Here is a 20,642-nt window from a genome sequence, read left to right as displayed (position 1 = left end):
GTAGTAAATTGTAATTAGTGTCATTAAGCAATAATGTACAGGCAAATGAACACAAGTAGTTGGTGTTTTGAATGACTTAATTTACTTACTTGTGCTGAGCAAATGCATTGGTAACATCCATTCTGAGGAAAAGTGCATGTAGAGGTAAGATCATCGAATAGGCTAGGCTATGAAAACAGAGCTACTGGTATGCAGGCTTTCATTTTAATTAATGTAATTGTGTTTGTAGTATAAAAGGTACAAAGTATAATAGGACAATAGGAACTATCGGAACCATCGGTAGAAAGAAAATAGTTCCTACATGAAACTGGTCACAACGAGGTCTGCGGATTATCTTGAGTAACTGGGTCATGATTTCTGGAAAGATACATTGCTCTTGAGTTTTTCAAATGTATTTTTTGGCACTTTGAGCACCACAAACCGAGTGCCATATAGTCCCATTATATTCAAAAAATGCAGACATCTCCACGGTCGATATGTCCAAAAATCGGCAAACACACCGAAACTAGATGGATAAATAGCACTACAGCTAAGATGAATAATAAATGCCACGGTGTTCAGTAGATGGTTTATCATTGATTTTGGGGTGAACCGTCCCTTTAAAATACGTGTTCACAGAGTAATTTATGCGTATTTGCAATTCACTCTGTATTTTTGTGGATAAGACTTTACACAACAAAAATACATTTTTGTGGATCATGGTACACATTTGTGGATTGTCTTCTGTGGTTTACAACTATTAAAGTCCAAAAACTTCCATATCTGGTGGACAGATAGAGAATGGTTTGGTTTGGGGAAGTGTCAAACGTAAACCAGCACTTGTTGTTTCTACATCCATGGTTACAGTGGTGTAGATTTGCCAAATGTAAAGAAACATAGGCTAAAAAAGGGGTTATGATAACTGTGCTCACTGTTAGTACTAAGGCTCAGAATGTTCCATCAACATGGTTCTTGTATCCATGGAACACTGACACACTCCTCTACCCATTCAAATAAAGATATTTACTATGTGTTGAAAACATATGGACACTGAGGCAAAAAATCCAAATAATTTCACACTGCTTAAAAGTTTTGTTTTTTTCATACAAATTGTCCCAGAACATGGAACCATCAGTTGAAGGCACTTCTGAAAATAATGGTATACCTAGCTAGGCCATGTAGTGACATAGTATATATATATGTATATGTGTGTGTGTGTGTTTTCTGTGTCTTCGCTTAGGTGGTAATACCAAGAAGAAGCAGTACAGGAAACGTATTATCATACAGTCACCAGCCAATGGGGGACAAGACTGTCCTGAAGTGCTTACCCAGGAGAGAGAGTGTGATGCTCCATCTGTCTGTCAAGGATACAGGTAACTGGTCCTATTCAACACAAACACCTGCACACATTACTCAATGACAACCTCCTAGTTTTAATTACAAGTAGGAATTATGGGGAATTTGTATGGCTATAATATCCCTCAGTTGGCTAACAGAATGGATAAAAGTACAAAAGTGGTGTGACTACAAGGCTAGCAGTAGAGTGCCACAGGCATTAAAAGAAAGAGTACTCCACCACCATCAAAAAAATTGATGCGGCAGAACCACGCATTCTTCTTCCTTTTAAAACCCAGTGCCTATATTACCCACAGTGCAACTCAATCTCCGACAGCTTGGTCAGAGATTTGGGTGTGTTATGCAAGTAGTGGCTAATGTAGCCTTGAGCCACTAGCCTCAATCAGAGATGAGGAGCAGGCTACGTAGGTCTGGTAAGCCCACTTCTTTCTAACTCCATACCGCCAGATTTTTTTCATTTTCCCATTCCTTCCACTGCTAACATGGTCTCCAGAGGATGGACCCTTGATTTTGGCTTTTTACCTAAAGTAATTGGTGGAATGCCATGATATTTCTTTCTTTCTAAATTCATGGTTCCTTCAGGAAGAACCCAGATGAATTTGATTACATGCCCTTTTCTAGAGTGCCATTCTCTGGTCTAAATGAATCAAAGCCTGTGAGTTACTTTAGGCAGTCAACTGGAGTCCACCACTGCACTCACATGGCATACTCTTGGACCCTTTTGATTATGGCCTGCTCATCTGAAAGCTATGCTGTTATTTGCTGTTACTGCCACTGCTGCTGTTCATATAACATTTCATAAGCCCCAGGGCATTTATCATCGCCACCCCCCACTGCAGTGCTTAGCATGGTGTTTCTTTGTGGGGAGTGACAAGATCAGAGCCTAGACACCAAATAATCAACTCTGTAGGACATACTCTGCATTCACATAATAATCCATTTCACATGGAGTTGGCTGATTGAACTTTTAATTTTTGTCCTCCCAGCAGCAAAGCTCTAAGAATAGCAAGAATATTAGTGTGTGGTTAGCTCCATCCAAAGCTTTGGTAAAGGATGTAGTGAACAGAAAATCTTCTAGGGATTTCTAGCAAGGCATTTAAGGTTCCTGTTTTCCATCTGGTCCAGGGATTCAAACTAGCAACCATTCACTCCCCCCTGCATCTAAGTTCAAGGCACCTCTGATTCTTATACAACTTCTTCTTTAGATGGAAAATCCACAAGTGGCGGCGATGCCAGCTGGTTCCATGGTCAGTTCGCCAGGACAGTCCAGGAGCTCAGGAGACCTGTGGGCCAGGCCTTCAGGTTCGGGGTGAGGACAGGCACACACACACACACACACACACACACACACACACACACACACACACACACACACACACACACACACACAGACTTCACAAACATTGATCAGATCCTTCCATCTTCATTCTCTCTTTGCGAGAGCCTGGAACAAGGGAGTTAGCATCAAAGCAGTACCTTGGGGCTGCATACAACTTTAATCTAGCTATAAATGACATGGGACTGAGAAGAGGGATGTGAATGTAATAGTTAAATAGTTAAAATGTCACCTTTTCCACTCCACAATAACAATAGAGATGACTGAAGGACATGGTTAAATACCAGGGTGTTCAGTAGATGGTTTATCATTAGTTGAGCTTTCTTTAAAAAAGCCATACAAGACCAGACAAAAGGACGAGCACTGGCAACAAACTGCAGCTCCAATTGCTTTGGACTAAATGTTACCTCATCATCAATTGCTGCTCTGACATCAGCAACACTGCTATTTTTGCATCTGTAGTTTTCAACTAATTATGAGTAATTGGGTAAAAGTAATAGTTGTTGGGTTAGTGTTGAAAATCAGTTGTCAATCTAGGACTGAAATCATTAGTTGATGAGTCAATCAAAATATAATTTATCAGAAACTATTTTCAACATTCATCAAGCATAATACCAAACAGTCGAGCATCTCATTTTAGCTTTTCTCTTTTTCACATCATTGTTAATTAGATTGTTTACTTAAGTAAAAGAACCATTACAGTAATACTCCATTACAAGTAAAATACTTGTAAAATAATCATGTAAAAAGCCCCACATTCAACATCCTACTTAAGTAAAAGTCCTGCATTCAAAATCCTACTGAAGTAATATTATCAGAATATTGCAAAATATTGGGTCCTATGACTATATATATGACATTATTCAGTTCAATTCAATTTTATTTATATAGCGCCAATTCATAACAGAAGTTATCTCAGTTATTATTAGAATGTAATGCTGAAACACTGCTGTAGCTGTTTGTAGTGGAGCTAGCTTTAACTTCTTTATATACAGTTAGGTATTTTAGTCCAGTGGTTCCCAACGTAAGGGTCAGGTCCCTCCAAAGGGTCACAAGAAGTCTGGAGGGGAAAGACGCTCTTTGGTAGAACTGCTAACAACTCATAGACATCTGAAACATGACAAGGGGACCCAACTACACATTGCTTTTTTGTAAGGGGTCAGAAGTCAAAAAGGTTGGGAACCACTGCTTTCTTTTTTCAGTGAAAAATCTCTTGTCATGGTACATTAATTCAATCAATTAGCAGACTCTTGAAACATGCATTGTCCATCACAGTGAACATGAAGTTTGCAGAAAAGTTTATCAAAGTTCCATTATTGTTGTGTGGATTTTTCAAATAATTTTACATTTAAACTGCATTACCATGCAATAATAATATAACGTTGACCAGTCAATGCCTGAAACTTCCAGAACTACATCCAAAAAACTGGATTGGATGCATTTAAAAATTGTCAGCAAAAACGTAAAGTATATACTTTATAACAATTAATCACTTAATTGAAAAAAAAAATTGTTAAATTGGATGGTCAAAATATCTATAAAGATACATGCATACATCAGCTGCGTTGTTTATTTATTTTTCAAATGTATCAATGTGCAGGCTCTGTTGTAAAACACACTAAAAATGATTTATGATGATGATTTTAGTGCCAACACCAGCAGGACAATCTCAGAACAAAACATGTACTATACCTTTAAGATGACTTGCTGAATATAGCACTAATGCCTGTGGCCTGAGTGAGAATTCAAGCAGTTGACCTGTTATCAGTGAACACACTCAGACTACTGGTCTCTCAGAGACAGAGGCCATTATCTGATTCCAATGATGAGCATCCTGCTCCTCCATCTTGGGAGGCTCTTGACATTATGTACCATTACCTGTAATCGTATACTCTGAGCTGGAGAGACACAATTCAATACAAGCCTCTTACTATTCACCCACTCACTCAATACAACGTGCAGAAGGCCATAACCATTTTACAGCCCTTACTTCTAGTATTTCCCATGAATGTGTGTGGGTGGGTGCAATAAATGTTGTGGGTATAAGAGAGGAAGACTGAGGAATATCCTGAAATAATGATTGTTTTAATATTCGTGTTATTGTTAGCATATTGTCACCCTGGTTTTCTTTACTATGGGGCAGTTTGACTAAGGCCAACTTTTAGCCGTCTATGTTTATCTCACTGATAAAACTCAAGCCAAGCTAATGTGAACTGGCATATGCCACAGTACAACTCCTACTGGTCATTTAAACCATTAAAGAGCAACTCCCCTCTAAACTGTGTATGTGCATTGTTGCTCCTCTGACCTCTGCGTGTTGACACTGTAGGTTAAAAGTCTGTTGGACTGGATGGTCACACACATAGCCACAGATGGATTTGGTCAGGTGTGTAGACCACTACTTAACTGCAGTTGTGGAATGTAACTAAGTACATTTACTCAAGTACTATACTTAATTACAAATTTTAGGTACTTTGTTTGGGTATTTCCATTATGTGCTACTTTATACTTCTACTCCAGTACAATTTATAAGGGAAATATAGTTTTTACTCTACTACTAAATTATTTGAAGTCTTTTGTTATTACAGATTCAGATTTTATGTAGAAAACCTGTGATGAGCTAATAAAATATTCAGTTCAATTCATTTCAATTCAGTTGTATTTATATAGCGCCAATTCATAACAGAAGTTATGAGAGAGAGAGAGAGAGAGAGAGAGAGAGAGAGAGAGAAGGGGGGTGGGGGAGAGGGAAGCACGATGCAAATTCCACCTAGAATTTTAAAATAGTTATAATATAATGGTAGTAGTAATATTAATAAAGTAATAATAATAATAATAGGAATGACAGCTATAGGAAAAATAATGACAATAATAGTAACAAAGCCAATAACAACAACTGTAGTAGCAGTTGTCGAGCAGGAACACGGGGGCAGCAGGTGGCCCACAACCACTGATCCAGTCTCTGCAGCACCGGAGGCAGAAATACCTGCTGAAAGCGACAGAAGGAGAGAGGAGAGAAACGAGAAACCACAAAACTACGGGAGAGTTAAGATGTCTAGTTAGTAGCATGTAGTAATGGGATAAAATGCATACAGACAGAGAGGGAGAGGAAGAGAGAGGAAAGAGGTGCATCATGGGAAGCCTCCCGGCAGTCTAGGCCTGTAACAGCACAACTTAAGGGATGGTTCAGGACCTGAGCCAGCCTTAACTATAAGCTTTATCAAAGAGGAAAGTCATAAGCCTACTCTTAAATGTGGAGATGGTGTCTGCCTCTCGAACCCAAACTGGGACCTGATACCACAGGAGAGGAGCTTGATAACTGAAGCAATATGATGCATTGGTATAGAGAAAACTAACTAACATTATATAAAATAGTTAAAATTAACCCTACCTTGTAAACTACAACTAAATTTTGCTACTTACACATAAATGTATCAAAAATAGTAATCCAATAATATAATATTTAATAGTATATAACCCACAAGGGGCATTCGTCTGCATTATAGGTACTTTTCTTGATTTAATTTTATACTTTAAAAACTTTTAATACATTTTCCTAGAATTATTTACGTCCTTTAGTAACATTTTGAGAGCAGGATTTTTACCTCTAATTAAGTATTTTTACAGGGTCATTTTTACAGGGTACTTTTACTTAGGTAAAGGATCTGAATATCTCTTCCACCACTGCTAAAGTGCAGTGTGAAGTGTTGCACTGTACAGGGTGTGGACAGAGCATGCAGAGATCACCAGATGCCAGTACAATCTGGTCATTGGCCTGGGTGTAGTTACTCTTTCGGTGATGAAAACAGACAGTAAAATCATCAGTCTGTGTCCAGTAGATGATTGGCTCTGACATTCCATGCAAACACTCCAGTTTACACAACACTATGTTCAATGATAGCAGACAACCACAACAATTTAATGTTGCTTCCAGGGACTACTTTATGAATGTCTATAAAGAAGTCATGACAATCTTGCTGCGTCTCATTGGAATACGTTTTCTAAAAACAACAGAAGAAGGAAGAAGAAGAACTAGGAGGCAAATTAAAATACTTTTATTTTTTTTATAATTGCAAGATAAGATATTTTATATAAAATAACAACTAATCGTCACATCTGTTTAGATGTCCGATCATACGTTAAATGCACAGCATACTGCGTTCTATATACTCAGTGAATGTATGCATAGTGTTTATGTACATTATGTTTCAAGTAGGAAACTGCTAAATCTAAAGGCCATATTACCACATACAACTTTTTATATCAGAGGAGTGTTTGTATAGTGGTAGGGGCTTATTGTCTCAAGGTATAGTGTATGTTGGAGTTTTAGATGGAGTGTCAGACCCAACAGTCTACCGTAGACACTTGGATGACTCATGTTCTCATCATTTACATAGAAGTATAACCCACAAAATGAGAAGTCTCCATCCTCATAGATCTCCATTCGCTCCTTTCCCCTGTAGCTGTTTCGTGCCGGAAGCAGGATGGTGGGCAGGCAGACGTTGAAGCTTGTCTTAAGTTTGCCAGCTCCATGCCACCTCTCACACAGCTCTGCCAGCTGCCCTGCCAGGAAGACTGTCAACTCAGCAGCTGGTCCAAGTTCTCCCCCTGCGCAGCCGATTGCGTGGGTGTCAGGACCCGCAGGAGGATGCTAGTTGGTGAGTGACAGACTTTAACGTGTAGCTGACTTCAAGATTACATCAACCTTTAAAGTAAGATCAGTGGCTGCGGGACGTCACGTTAGCTCACCCTGGTAGCATGCGTACCATTAAGCCTTAGTCCTTACTGCAGCAGCCCGAGTTTGATTCCAACCTGCAGCCCTTTGCTGCATATCATCCCCTCTCTCTCCTGCCTTTCCTGTCTATCTATAAGCTGTCACTCTCAAAAGAAAGACAAAAATATAAAAAAAAAAAATCAGTGGAAGTGAAAAACTGATTTTGAATTTTAACTTTTATATGTGTAAAGCTGAGAGAGCCCCAAACCTCCCTGTGATTTAATTTCCCACAGTTCCACAGGGAACTGGCCAGTCTAAGCAGGCTTCTACTGACAGCCGCTGAGCAGCCTCTGTGTAACAGCTGGGAGATCCATGTCATACTTAAGGACCGATAATCACGACATAGCAAAATCTTAAGTAGTTAATAGTTAATATGTTTCTTGCAGGGAGGAGCAAAAAGCAGGACCAGTGTAAAAACCACCAGATGTATCCCGTGAGCGAGACCCAGTACTGCCCATGTAACAAATACAATGCTCAGCCTGTGGGTAACTGGTCGGACTGTGTCCTACCTGAGGGCGGCCGCATGGAGGGTCAACTCGGCATGAAGGTCCAAGGTGACATCAAGGAGTGTGGCCAAGGATATCGTTACCAGGCCACGGTGTGCTATGACCAGGACAACCGTATAGTGGAGACCTCTCGCTGTAACAGCCATGGTGAGATGTTGAAATGATCTAGTAACCTTAACCCTAACTCTTTTTAATTTTAAGAAACACCATCACATTACAACTAAATTGAAAAACACTGATTCAAATTTAAACCCGGTAATTTACCTCAAATTGCTGACAAATCGTTAACTCCCAGTGGTAAACTCAGGAAAGCTTACAAGTTACTGCATTTTACTTCAATACATTAAGTGTCTCCATATTATTTGTCATAAATGCTTGTAACAACCTACATGTGCAACTTGTACAAGCTAAACAAAATTCCATTATGTACACCCATGCTTGTGATGGACTGTATTTAGCAGTGATCAGTGACCATCTGAATGCCAACAACTGCTGAATAGGAATAGGTCTAACCCAATTTCCCCATTTCAAGCAAGATCCTTTATCTTTTTTAAAAAGAAATAACACATTTTTCAGGGGGTGTTAAGTTAACTCTTTAAGTTAATAAGGATTTCCCAGCAGCACCATAAAGTACTGACCTGTGTGCCATATATTGTGCTATTCTGAAGACCACCAAGGATGCACCTGTTGTGTTCTCTAGATTAATCTTCTGTTTTTGGAGGACCTTTTGGAATGGGACAGCCTTGTTGCTCTTGACAACAGGTTGTGATGTAATGAGACTGGTGTAAATACGACAGCATTGGTTGCTTGTTCTAATGTCTAAAACAATCTATGTTTGTGTTTTCCTGACAAGCGACTTCTTGTGGTTCTAAGAGTAATGGCTATTATTTAAGCAAAGGTGGAAATAGTTTGACATTGTTATTATATGAGGAGAATATGAGGGGTGGGTGGTTGGGCTTACAAAGCATAATACTTTTCAGAGAGCTTGGTTCCTTCCAACAGTCAACTGTGATTTCTTTTTCCATGATCACAATTTTAGCTTAACCTTAACCACATAGTTTTAGTGTCCTAATATTACCCTATCTTAATCATAGAGGTGACAGATCAGAAAATTATCATATGTATCTATTTTTTGAAGGTCATATGGGTTGTATTGGAAGGCAGTGACAAACAACCTATTTTGGTATAGATATGAAGACTTGTTGGATGTAACTCATCGTAAATTGTGGACTTCAAAGGAGAGACAGACCCTGAAATGGGACACAGCTGGAGACTACCAATTGTCTCCACCGTGATTTCAGTCGTGCTGGAGGTTGCATATAGAAAAGAACAACTTGCATGCTTTAACTCACTAAAATAGGTATATTAGCCAACAATTGTTCTTCAACAAGCAATCCTTTCCAAACATTTGGGATCAGTCTACTGTCACATTGGACCCAGCTCAGGGTCAGTTATCAGTGTGTCCTTTTATCAAACCTCCAGTGTAAATTTGACAATCAATCAGGGGAACATGGGGATGTATTTGCAGCCAGCAGCCCAAATCTGTCAGGCCACATTGCAGTGAGCTGTATTAACATTCCATAGTATATTCCAGTAAAGGGAGAAAAGGGAATTAAGAATCCCAGTGCTGCCGTATTCTGCATCTTAGCCCTGGGAAAATACAGAACACATCAAAGCACCCGGGGGAGTGAGCGAGTCTGTGTTTGCTCATTGAGAAACTCATCTTGATGAGAGTCAAAGCTTTTCTCCCAATATGGGGTTGCTTGATAGTAACTGGCTGTAACTGTAAAAAGATACTGGACTCAAAGTCGGTACTGCTGCTTGCTTTCTCTCTGATTCAGGAGTCTTTGATTGGCTCTTTTATGCCAGAGAATATTGTGAGAGTAACATGGTAATTGCTTGCTCCTTCCTGCTGATATTTGTCTTCTGGCACTGCAATTTTAGATCCTGCAGTTACTTATTATTTCACTTTTCTGGTGTGTTTATTTATTTTTTTGGAGTTTCCACTTCAGTGAGTGATTTCTTCCCTAGAATTTTCCCTGATTTCCTTTGGTCAACCTTTAAAGAACAGCTGTACATTTTAGCTTTCAATCAAAGCTGGGTTTTTGGATACATGTACAAAGCTAACTTGTTGGTCGATTGTCGATTGCGATGCCAATAAACATATGGATTTAGAATAATTTAATGCATAATATGAATGGAGGAGAGCCAAGATGATGTAGGAGGGATGGATTGAGGGTCTGGGGGGTGAGAGTCGAGGGATTAAGAGATGGGGCAAAGAAGGGATGAGGGTCGAGGGATAAAGGGCTAAGGGGATGAAGGGTGATGGATAAAGGGAAGAAATTAGGTTTGTGGACAGATGGATGGAGAAGTACGTTGATGGACTGATGTCAGCTTATGGTGGGAAAATTTTCTGTGGCCGAATTTTCAGTGCATCCCTATAATTTATGATTGGCCTCACGCAGGCCGGACAGGGACGTACAAAGGGACGTACAAAGTAGTTTGCCCAGGTCTGGAGTAGATGGTAATGATCTTGTTGGACCATTCATGCCCCCAAAGAATGGCTGCTATGATGTTAGAGGAAGGAGTGAGAGATGAGAATTCGGGTGGCCATTTGTCTCAGAACGACCTGCCACAGTAGTAGCTGCCAAAGCTGATAGAAGGGGCTGCATCTGTGAACTGCTGAATGTCTTCTGGCTTGGTGACGTGGTCATCATAAAAGAAGGAAATGCCGTTCCAGGAGGAGAGGAACTGGTGCCATCGTTTTAGCTCCATCTTGCATGCTTTGTCCAGTGTAACGTGGTCGTGGAGAGATGGAACAGAGGTGGCTATGAAAAAGAGGTGTGACAAGAAGGATCAACCTTGAGGGATGATGCAGATGGCGTAGTTGAAGTGGCGTAGTAGTTGACGTTTGGTGCACCTAGTATCAAGATGATGGCCAAAGAAGAGGAAGGGATGGAGGGACACATGTGCTCAGGTTGTTTGTGAAGCCTGAGGGAAAATAGAAGAGGAATGATATTGCTCTGGAACAGAATGAGCATGTACAGGGTTTGGTACAACCTGGCCCTCTGAGAGGGCTGATGTGGAAGGCTGGGCTTCTTCAGCCATTGGATGGTGGAAAGGGATGTTTTGCTGACTGAGTGTGCGCTTCAAGCGAGCGACTGTCCACTCGGATATGTTTGAAGCTGAGGGATGGTCGGAATGAATTCTGGTCATGGTGGCTTCGCTTGTCATACGAGCACCTGGATCTTGAGCGGGTCAGAGAGAGGTGTCTGGAACGGGCAACCCTCTGACCCTCCAATATCAAAGATGGGATCTTCAACGTTGTTGAAAGGTGAAGGCCTGACAACGCTGGAGTTGTCGGAGGATGAAAGCCGAGAGTGCCAGGGAATATGGCTTTCTGAGCGGGGTTGCTGAAAAGGTTGGGTATTAGGAGATGGAGGGGACTCCAAGAGTTCAGGAGTTTGTTGATCTTCTTTAAGCAGATTGCTATCTGAAGGATTGAGAAGGAGCTCCTGTGTCATGGTTTAGGTAAGCGTTTTCTATGCAAGTCGGTCACAGGTCTTGTGAAAACTGAATAATGGGGAAAGAAACGGATAAGGTGTGCTTAAATACTTTTGTGCAGAAATGGGATGTGTTCGAACCTAGTTATAAAACTTAATTTCATTTTCATTTAACATCCATTTTCTGAGTTTCACAGGTTGCTTTTGAAGCTACTAGTGCAGTGCCTATTCAAAATGTGTCTGTTCATAATGGGCCGATTGCTTGGCCTCCGATATTGCTGCTTGCAGCTTTCTCGAGAACTGCTCATCCAAACAACTTAACACTCGACACTGCGCTACTTTGGGTCCTGAGCAATGCTAAAATGTAACATCTCTGGTCTCTCTTTCTTCATCTGTTCTTGAATGTACTGTAGTGGCTATTAGGGCTGGTGTTTGTGAATTGGACTTTTTTGCAATGAGGCTCATTAGGGGTGCATTTCACCATTTGTGGATGCTTTGAGAATTGCACGGTTTCTTTTGTCTTATTTGTGCTTGTTTAGCAGAATGATTGGTTGGCACTTAGCATCTGCCATCAGTGTATGAACATTTGTGAATTGGGTGAATGTGATATGTAGTGTGAAGCGCTTTGAGTAGTTGGAAGACTAGAAAGTTGCTATACAAGTACAGTTCATTTATTCTGCATACTACTGATGGGCCACAATATCTAAAAAGACCACCAGACCCATGGAGTGGAGATCAGCCACCCCATTTCGAAAGATACCTGGTTTCCTGCTTATGATGCTCCTGCTCTCTGGGGATGTTCAACTATGTCTGGGACTAGTTACTCCGGGAAAATCGCAAAACTCCAGCGTTGAGCTCCACCTGTGTAAGTCCGAGGTGGTGTCTCCTATGGAGGTGAATGACCAGGAGCTTTCTATACCTGGCTTCTCCCTCAACAGAGTGAGCTGATCAGCATTGGGAATAATGATCTAGTAAATAATTTACCCCTGCAGTCTCCTGGTATTTTTTATGAGACACTGACTGTCATAAAATCTGCAATAAGCGCCTCCATGTGTCAGAACCCAGCAGTGAGAAAGCAGAGGCTATCTAAGACATTCTGTCAATCATGCAAAGGTCCTATGGGACCCGCAGTTGAAACAGAGGACTTTTTGGTGGACACTTGAACATCAGAAGTATGTATGTAGTGCTTTATAAAGAAGTAAGGACTTTAAAATCAATTCTAAAATATACAGGTAACGAGTGCAGGGTTGTGAGTAGTCGGATACATGTAATTTTCTTATAGACTTTTTAGGTAGCCTGGTAAAAAGAGAGTTGCAGTAATCTACAGTAACTTGTCACTTGTAAAAAAAATATTTATATCAACATTTCAGGAAAAAAAAAGAAAGTGAATAAGTGTGCTTTCCAAAATACTAAACTATTGCTTTAAGTTAAATGTTTGATGAGTCAATTTCTGCACTGATAAAAGAAAACCAGACGAAAATATTAAAACCTTTCCCTTCCAACGGAAGTATACAAACAGTATTTCCTTTTACTGCTCCAGTGACATGTCATCAACAGTTTTGGTCTGTCCTTGTCTGTAGAGGATCATAGATCTGTACGGAAGATTTTTTGTTAATATGTGATTGGTTACAGGGTACATTGAGGAGGCTTGCATCATCCCCTGTCCATCTGACTGCAAACTGAGTGAATGGTCCAACTGGTCACGCTGCAGCAAGTCCTGCGGCAGTGGGGTCAAAGTTCGCTCCAAGTGGCTCAGAGAAAAGCCCTACAATGGCGGGAGGCCATGTCCTAAACTGGACCATGTCAACCAGGTGAGAGAGGTCTCACATTAAACTGTGTGATTAATGTTTCAACAAAAGATTACAATTTAATGTTTGTCTTTGTGAGGTTTGATGTGTTTCATTTTTTATGATGCAAGATGAGAGGAAAATTACTTTTACTATTACTTTAAATGTATATTTCTGTTTAATTCCTGAGTACAATAATCAGAATTACCTTTTTTCTGTTACTCCTTTCTCTTCTTTGATGAATGAATTCCATCCACAGGCTCAGGTAAGTACACTGTTTTATGTTTTTACCCCTTTCTGTAGTAATTATTTTGGAACTTGGTCTTTAATTTTTCTGAAATAGTGTTTTTTGTTTGCTTTAAGTCAAGTTGTTAAAGGAAAAGTCCAATAAATAATAGTCTAATTAAAACTGGATTTTAATCTAACGAATCATTGTTAATCTTAATAAATATTCTTCAATTCAGTATACTTTTTTGTTGCTAAACTACACATCTCCTGTAGAAGATAAGACAGGTAACCACGGTGTTTGCGTGTGTCAGGTGTATGAGGTGGTGCCGTGCCTCAGTGACTGTGGGCAACATGTCTGGGTGGCAGAGCGCTGGAGTGTGTGGAAGGTCAGCAATGTGGACCTGAAGGATAACTGTGGTGAAGGTGTTCAGACCAGGAAAGTCAGGTAAGATAAGCCAAACCAAGTCTTTACAGCCAAACTCTAGGCCTTTCTCAGTCTGCGTTCTTCTCTGTACCTACATCAGTCACTGCCCAAATTCCAGTTCGAAATCTGCATTTAGCCAATTAAATTCCAAATGCCCAGAAGTATTCTGGGCCCACACGTTTTCTCAAGCATAAAGTGACGTGTGTGAACTTTGGGTAGACAAGTATCCCAAGCCTGCGCTTGGCATCAAACAGCAACGATGATGGAGGACAGCCAGACTCAAAACTGTTGTAATGTTTGTCCTACAACAGTTACTGTGTCACCAAAGTTAGTTTTGAGATTTTTTTCAATTATCCATCGATTTATCAACATAGTGTTAACTTGAAAATGTCCTCTGATGTTTTTGGAGATAGGAGATATGTAAGCCAGGCAAGACTGGCTGGTCATCTCACGAGCTGGCCAGCCAGTCAGCCTCCATGGTCACCCTGGACAGAGCAATCTGATCTCAGCAGCCCTTTGGTAGTTTACTGGTGTCTCTGATGTCTCCGTAGCATTTTAAACATGAGATGTCATTCGTTTTGGAAGATAAACTTTGGTCTCAATATTTGATACTGCCAAATTGGTTTGGAAGGTTTGTAGTTTAAAGAAAATGTAAAAATTGGTTTAAAAACATTTTTAATATATATTAACCCCTTTGCAGACACTGATTATGTAACATTGCTGGCTTCATTTATCTGTTAAAGAGAGAGAAACCACTGATACATTTTCGTATTATCATGCTGCATGTAAATCACTTTTATATATTAATTTTTATCCACATAGTTGGCATGAATGAAAAGTGAAAATATAGAGAGTGTTGGTCGGATTATTACTGTGGTTGTACAAGGGTTTGTTAAACCTCTTTTGCCCCGGTCAGGAAAATAGATATATCCTATATTAATATCCTTAAGTTAAAAAAGCATCTTTCACAGTGTTTTTTTAATTTTCTTAGTGCATAAGAGATGATGATTGAGATATTACAATTAACTGCAGTGAAGGATGTACAATTTATCTCTCTGTGGTTATGGTAAATGGACTGTACTTGTATAACACCTTTCTAGTCATCCGACCACTCAAAGCGCTTCACACTACATATCACATTCAGTCCAAAGAAACTAATCATTCACACACACACCGGGCACAGCCTTGGGAGCAATTTGTTTTTCCCAAGGACACTTCAATATGTGGGCTGGGGGAAGCTGGGATCGAACCGCCGACCTTCTGATTTGTGGACGACCCGCTCTACGACTACATAACAGCCGCCCCTGTGCATGTTTAACTTTGTGCTGCTGCTGTTTTACGTTAATCTGATGGCATTCAATTCAGACTTGTGTCATATTAAATGTGATATGGAAATGTTAGTAGGATTGCCGTTGTGACTTTTACGTAAAATGTGACTCGAATGCTTATTCACACATGAGACCGACATCAGATTTACGTAAAGGGCTGCATGTCTGAAAGGGGATTTAAAACATATTTAACTATATAATAGTAATGACTTACCTCTTCACCAGGATATAGGTTGATTACATCCAGAAATGTAACTTTGCAGAGACAGACTATCAATGTTTTAACTATTCTTACTCATCAATAGTTGAAATGAATAACGATGCTATAATGCCTGTCACAGATTATGTAGTGTTGTGGAAATAGACTAAACCTTACTTGAACCCCTTTGTGTTCAGATGTATGCTGAACACCATAGACGGGCCCTCTGAGCAGGTGGAGGACTACCTGTGTGATCCAGAGGAAATGCCTCTGGGGGCTCGCAACAGCCGGCTGCCCTGCCCCGAGGACTGTGTGTTATCAGACTGGGGAGCCTGGAGCCCATGTCCACTGGTAAGAATGACATATTACCATCTCTGTTACTGTACTGCTCCTCTACACAGTGCTTTATGTTCACAGAAGAGGTAAGTAATCTTCAAACTGTCACTGTCATTAATATTTGTTTGAAGTAGTTTTTGGGCAATTTTGCCTTTAGCTGATATTGGGCATTTGAGAGATGACAGGAAACAGCAGGGGGTGAGAAGGGAAGGACATGCAACAAAAGTACCCAGCCAGGATCGAACCAGGGACATTGTGATCACAGTATATTGAGAGTGTCTTAACCACTAGGTCTCTGTCATTTATATTCAGAGATCTGGTGGAGAATAAATCAGCTAAACTCAATTTATAATTGTGGGAAGTCTTATCAAACTGATGCAAGCCATACATAATCTGTTGCTTATTTCCTTCTCCTTTGTCTTCTCATAAACATCCAGTTCACTAGATAGCTAAGAAACACTGACTGTTGGTAATGGCAAAATAAAATCCCTTCCAATTGCTTGTTTGAAATCAGAAAGCCTGGAACTCATTACGCTAAAGGCAGAGATTGAATTGAAATCCTGGACAGAGTTTATTGAATTCATGGACAAAGGGAATTTTGTGGTCCTGATAATTATATTTACCTTACTTCACTTTCACAACTTTTTCATATAATCCCAATCTTACCAACACATGTATTCTTCAATAAAAAGTTACCCAACATCAGGGTCGTGAATGAAATAGCATTAAAGGACCTAACCAGACAAATCAGCCCTTTTCTGTGCTGTGGAGGAGAAGGAGAAGGCTACACTGGCGCTCTGCTGCTCATCTGTAGGAAAAAGTGGTACCAATATAAAGGGTTGGATATCTTCTTGATGATTCGATTGCATCAGTTACATACCAATATTGCAAGTGCTTCTTAGAATTTTTTATTTTAATAAGAAGAACTTAAAGCAGCTATATATATATATAATATATTTTTATAATAACAATGTATCAACTGACAATGTGAAAGAAGTCGCTCATAGTGATGAATCTACAGAGAATTATGCAGCTCCCATCGACTTTACATAACTTTATAGTGAGTTTCAGCTCATTTTTTATGTGTAGTGCCCAAATTTACTGTCGCTCAAAAAAGCTCTAAAACCCACTGTACACTACCTTCTCAGCAGCAAACAGCAGGCAGACACAGTTAGAGTCTAGCTGGTGAACATAGTTGAGCATTTAGCAGCTAACGATCTTTTTCTCAGGAGTTGGTAGAGACCAAGAACAGAGCTAAACTAGCTATCGTCTGGATGTGTACATTTACTGTTTCACATTATCAACTTAAAAGGTGAGATGTCAGTGTTGTGTTCACAACTTGTTTCTGCTACCTGCAAGTGGCCAAAAAATCAGTTCGTGCAGGTTTACATTTTTTATCTTATTTCACTAGTAAGCGACAGTTATTTTGTTTTGGATATAAAATAGTGTAAAGATGAATTTATAGGCTAATTTGCAGCCACATTCCCCGCTTCTAAAAGTTGTGGACCAAAATGGGACACCAAGAAAAATTAAATTAACTACGGCCAAAACAATTAATCTTGATTTTTTTCAAGCTTGATGCTTTTTTTATCACGTGAATGCAAAAAGACTAAGACATGAAACGTCTATATTTTCTAAGTCTAGATGTGCAAAACAATTGAGCTACAATAACAAAACACCTGCACCACTTGCAAGGCTATCATCCATTTAAACAATACAGGCTATCCTACTGAGCTATGGACTGTCAGTACCAGATGCTTCTACTAAGTACAGTGCATTTTAATAATGAGTTGGAGCACAAATAGGCAGAAACTCAGAGTCCACTTACCAATTCATCGGCTCCTGGCATACTTGCCAACCCTCCCGATTTTCACGGGAGACTCCTGTTTTTCAATGCCCTCTCCCGGCTTCCTCCTGGGGTCACAATTCTCCCGTATTTCTCCCGATGAATGACACATTTTCACACCTTTTTTTCCTTTGCGTTATCACTATAATAATAATAATAATAAAACTATATTTATAGATCACTTATCAAAACAAAGTACAAAGTGCTTCACAACAAGAGAAATAAAATATCACAGTGAATGACGAAATATAACTTCATGAGATGACTTCAACGAAGACACTGAATTAGACAGCCTAATTTCTTCGGGCAAGTTGTTCCAGAGCCTCGGGGCCCTGATAGCAAAAGCTCTGTCCCCCTTAGTTTTCATCCTGTACTCAGGAACAGACAGGAGACCCCTGCCCGAAGATCTCAAACTACGTAAAGGTTCATAAGGGATTACAAGGTCTAAAATATAATCTGGGGCCAGGCCATGAAGAGTCTTAAAAGTAATCAACAAGATCTTAAAATCAATCCTAAAGCAAACAGGGAGCCAATGTAAAGAGGCTAAAACAGGTGTTATGTGGTCATACTTCTTGGTCCTGGTTAACAGCCTAGCAGCTGAGTTTTGTACAGTCTGCAGTCGTGTCAGAGTTTTTTGATTAAGACAAGTGAACAGGCTGTTACAATAATCAAGGCGTGAGGAGATAAAAGCATGCACAACAGTTTCTGCATCACTAAGACTTAAAATAGATCGTATTTTTGCAATATTTCTGAGTTGATAAAAACATGATTGGACAAGCTTAGTGATATGTTGCTCAAAACATAAATTGCTATCAAACAGGACACCAAGATTTCTTGCGACAGGCTTGATATGTTGTGACAGGTTACCAGTGGATGGCAGTATTTGTTTAGTGATGTGTTGGGGCCCAATAACAAGTATTTCAGTTTTATTTGAGTTGAGCTGAAGAAAATTTATTGACATCCAATTTTTTATGTCAGACAGGCAGTCCTGCAGAGAACTCAGCGTACTAAGGTCAGTGGGCTTGACAGGGAGGTACAACTGTGTGTCATCCGCATAACAATGAAATGAAATACCATGTCTGCGGATTACATCACCCAAGGGAAGCATAAATAACGAGAACAGTATTGGTCCCAGAAGTGAACCTTGAGGCATACCATACTTGATATGGGAAAACGAAGACATGAAGTTATTAATGCTAACACAGAATTTCCTATTGGACAGATAAGATGAGAACCAGTCTAGTGCAGTGCCAGATATGCCCACCCAGTGCCTCAGTCTATCTAAAAGAATGCCATGATCAATTGTATCAAAGGCAGCACTTATGTCCAACAGCACAAGAATTGAACACATACCTGCATCTGCATTCATTAAAAGGTCATTAGTGACTTTGAGAAGGGCTGTCTCAGTGCTGTGGTGTTGATGAAAGCCAGATTGGAACTTTTCAAAGGTATTATTGTTTTCCACAGCAGCAAGAAGCTGCTTAGATACATGTTTTTCGTGAATCTTCGAAATAAATGGCAATTTGGATATTGGGCGGTAGTTATCCAGGAGGGTGGGATCAAGCCCAGGTTTTTTTAGGACTGGCTGGACACAAGCTGTTTTAAAGAAATCAGGGACACAGCCAGTAGACAGCGAGCTGTTAAAAATAATTTGTAAAAGGGGTGTAATACAATCCATAACTTCCAGTAGAAACCTAGTTGGGATTTTGTCCAGAGGGCTGGAGGATACTCTCATAAGAGACATGATGTCTGCGAGTTCAGGCAGAGTAACAGCAGAAAAATTGCATGAATCCCTGAGCGGGTGATCCACATCTAAAAGGCAGGATTGGGGGTGATATCAGATCTTATTACCTCCAACTTTCCAACAAAGTGCAAAAGTGTGCATTTCACAATCAGCATCACACTCAGCAGGGGCACAAGGAGAGGCTGGGTTAACTAACTGATCCACAATCTTAACTACCAGTTTCTGGCTCTGTACAGCGTGTACAAGCCATACAACTCTAAAAGTCTTTCCAGCAGGACAACGATACAGCTACACCTCGCGCCCACTCGCTCCTCGTCGTCCTCAGTCAGTGATAGAGGGTGACAGAAATGGAGAGTACAAAGAATGAATGAATGAAAACTGATGGATAGTGATTTATGCCAGAAATTCACCGCAAGTTTACGCCAGAGGGGCCAATTATTCTGTATTCTTTCCTAAGAATTAAAAGTAAAATTAAAAGTATTTTATATAAAAATGCTGTTGCAGTGTACTTATTATTTTGTTATTTTCATTCTTTAAAAGTTACCAGAATGCAGGAAACAAAGTCTCGGAAACTCAAATTAAATTGTTTTTTTTTTGTTTTTGTTTTTTTGGAGTGCAAACATTACTCTTTTCACGAAATGCTTCAAACTCCACCGCTGCATGAGCAGACACACAGCAGGAACACACACTCCCTATAAAATATGGTCAGGGAAATGTTACGAAAGGTGTTTCATTTTACTGGCGATAAGGACATTAACGAAGGACATTTGCTTGTCATGTGTGATCAGTGTTACAAACAGTATGGCTGAATAAGTCACGATCCTTTCCTCTGCTCCTCAGCCATGCAGTGCGAACAGTACTCGGGAGAGGAGTGCTTCCCCGCTCCGCCAGCCTGGAGAGGAGAAGGCGTGTCCTCCCACTAAAGAGACAGAGCCCTGCAGACTCAACAGCAACTGCTTCCACTACTCCTACAACATCACTGGTGAGCGTCTCATTCAAACAGAGTGTCAACTACATGCAATTATCAGAGGCAGTAGAATTTACAGTAAAACATGAGGTCACGCTCTTCAGCTGGATTTCATTAAATACATTTTAATATTGGTGGTACACGAGGCTGTATGACTCCAGTCAAAACATTTTACGGTGTCTCCCTGCAGACTGGAGTACTTGTCAGCTCAGTGAGAGAGCAGTGTGTGGAAACGGCATCAAAACCCGCATGCTGGACTGCGTGCGTAGCGACGGAAAATCTGTTGACCTCAAGCTCTGCAAAGAGGTGGGTTGTGTAGTATTTCCTGT

At 40.2% G+C, this 20,642-nt stretch overlaps 1 protein-coding gene across 3 annotated transcripts in view; it reads left to right on the top strand.

Moving 5' to 3' along the window:
• thsd7aa (thrombospondin, type I, domain containing 7Aa) overlaps positions 1–20,642 on the top strand; it is a 194,980-nt gene that overhangs the window by 130,760 nt on the left and 43,578 nt on the right. For all 3 annotated transcript variants that reach the window (XR_006375187.1, XR_006375188.1, XM_044171549.1), the window contains exons 10-19: positions 1,220–1,352; positions 2,541–2,644; positions 7,135–7,329; positions 7,832–8,098; positions 13,087–13,265; positions 13,501–13,506; positions 13,781–13,914; positions 15,618–15,771; positions 20,187–20,328; positions 20,504–20,619. Coding sequence is in view for 1 of the 3 variants with exons in the window: in XM_044171549.1 (XP_044027484.1) it covers positions 1,220–1,352; positions 2,541–2,644; positions 7,135–7,329; positions 7,832–8,098; positions 13,087–13,265; positions 13,501–13,506; positions 13,781–13,914; positions 15,618–15,771; positions 20,187–20,328; positions 20,504–20,619 (1,430 nt within the window). In the remaining 2 variants the exon portion in view is untranslated. The remainder of the gene's footprint in view (positions 1–1,219; positions 1,353–2,540; positions 2,645–7,134; positions 7,330–7,831; positions 8,099–13,086; positions 13,266–13,500; positions 13,507–13,780; positions 13,915–15,617; positions 15,772–20,186; positions 20,329–20,503; positions 20,620–20,642) is intronic.

The sequence above is a fragment of the Siniperca chuatsi genome, linkage group LG17, assembly GCF_020085105.1.
Source record: "Siniperca chuatsi isolate FFG_IHB_CAS linkage group LG17, ASM2008510v1, whole genome shotgun sequence".
In the NCBI taxonomy this organism is placed as follows: domain Eukaryota; kingdom Metazoa; phylum Chordata; class Actinopteri; order Centrarchiformes; family Sinipercidae; genus Siniperca; species Siniperca chuatsi.
This window is presented reverse-complemented; position numbering and strand designations above follow the sequence as displayed.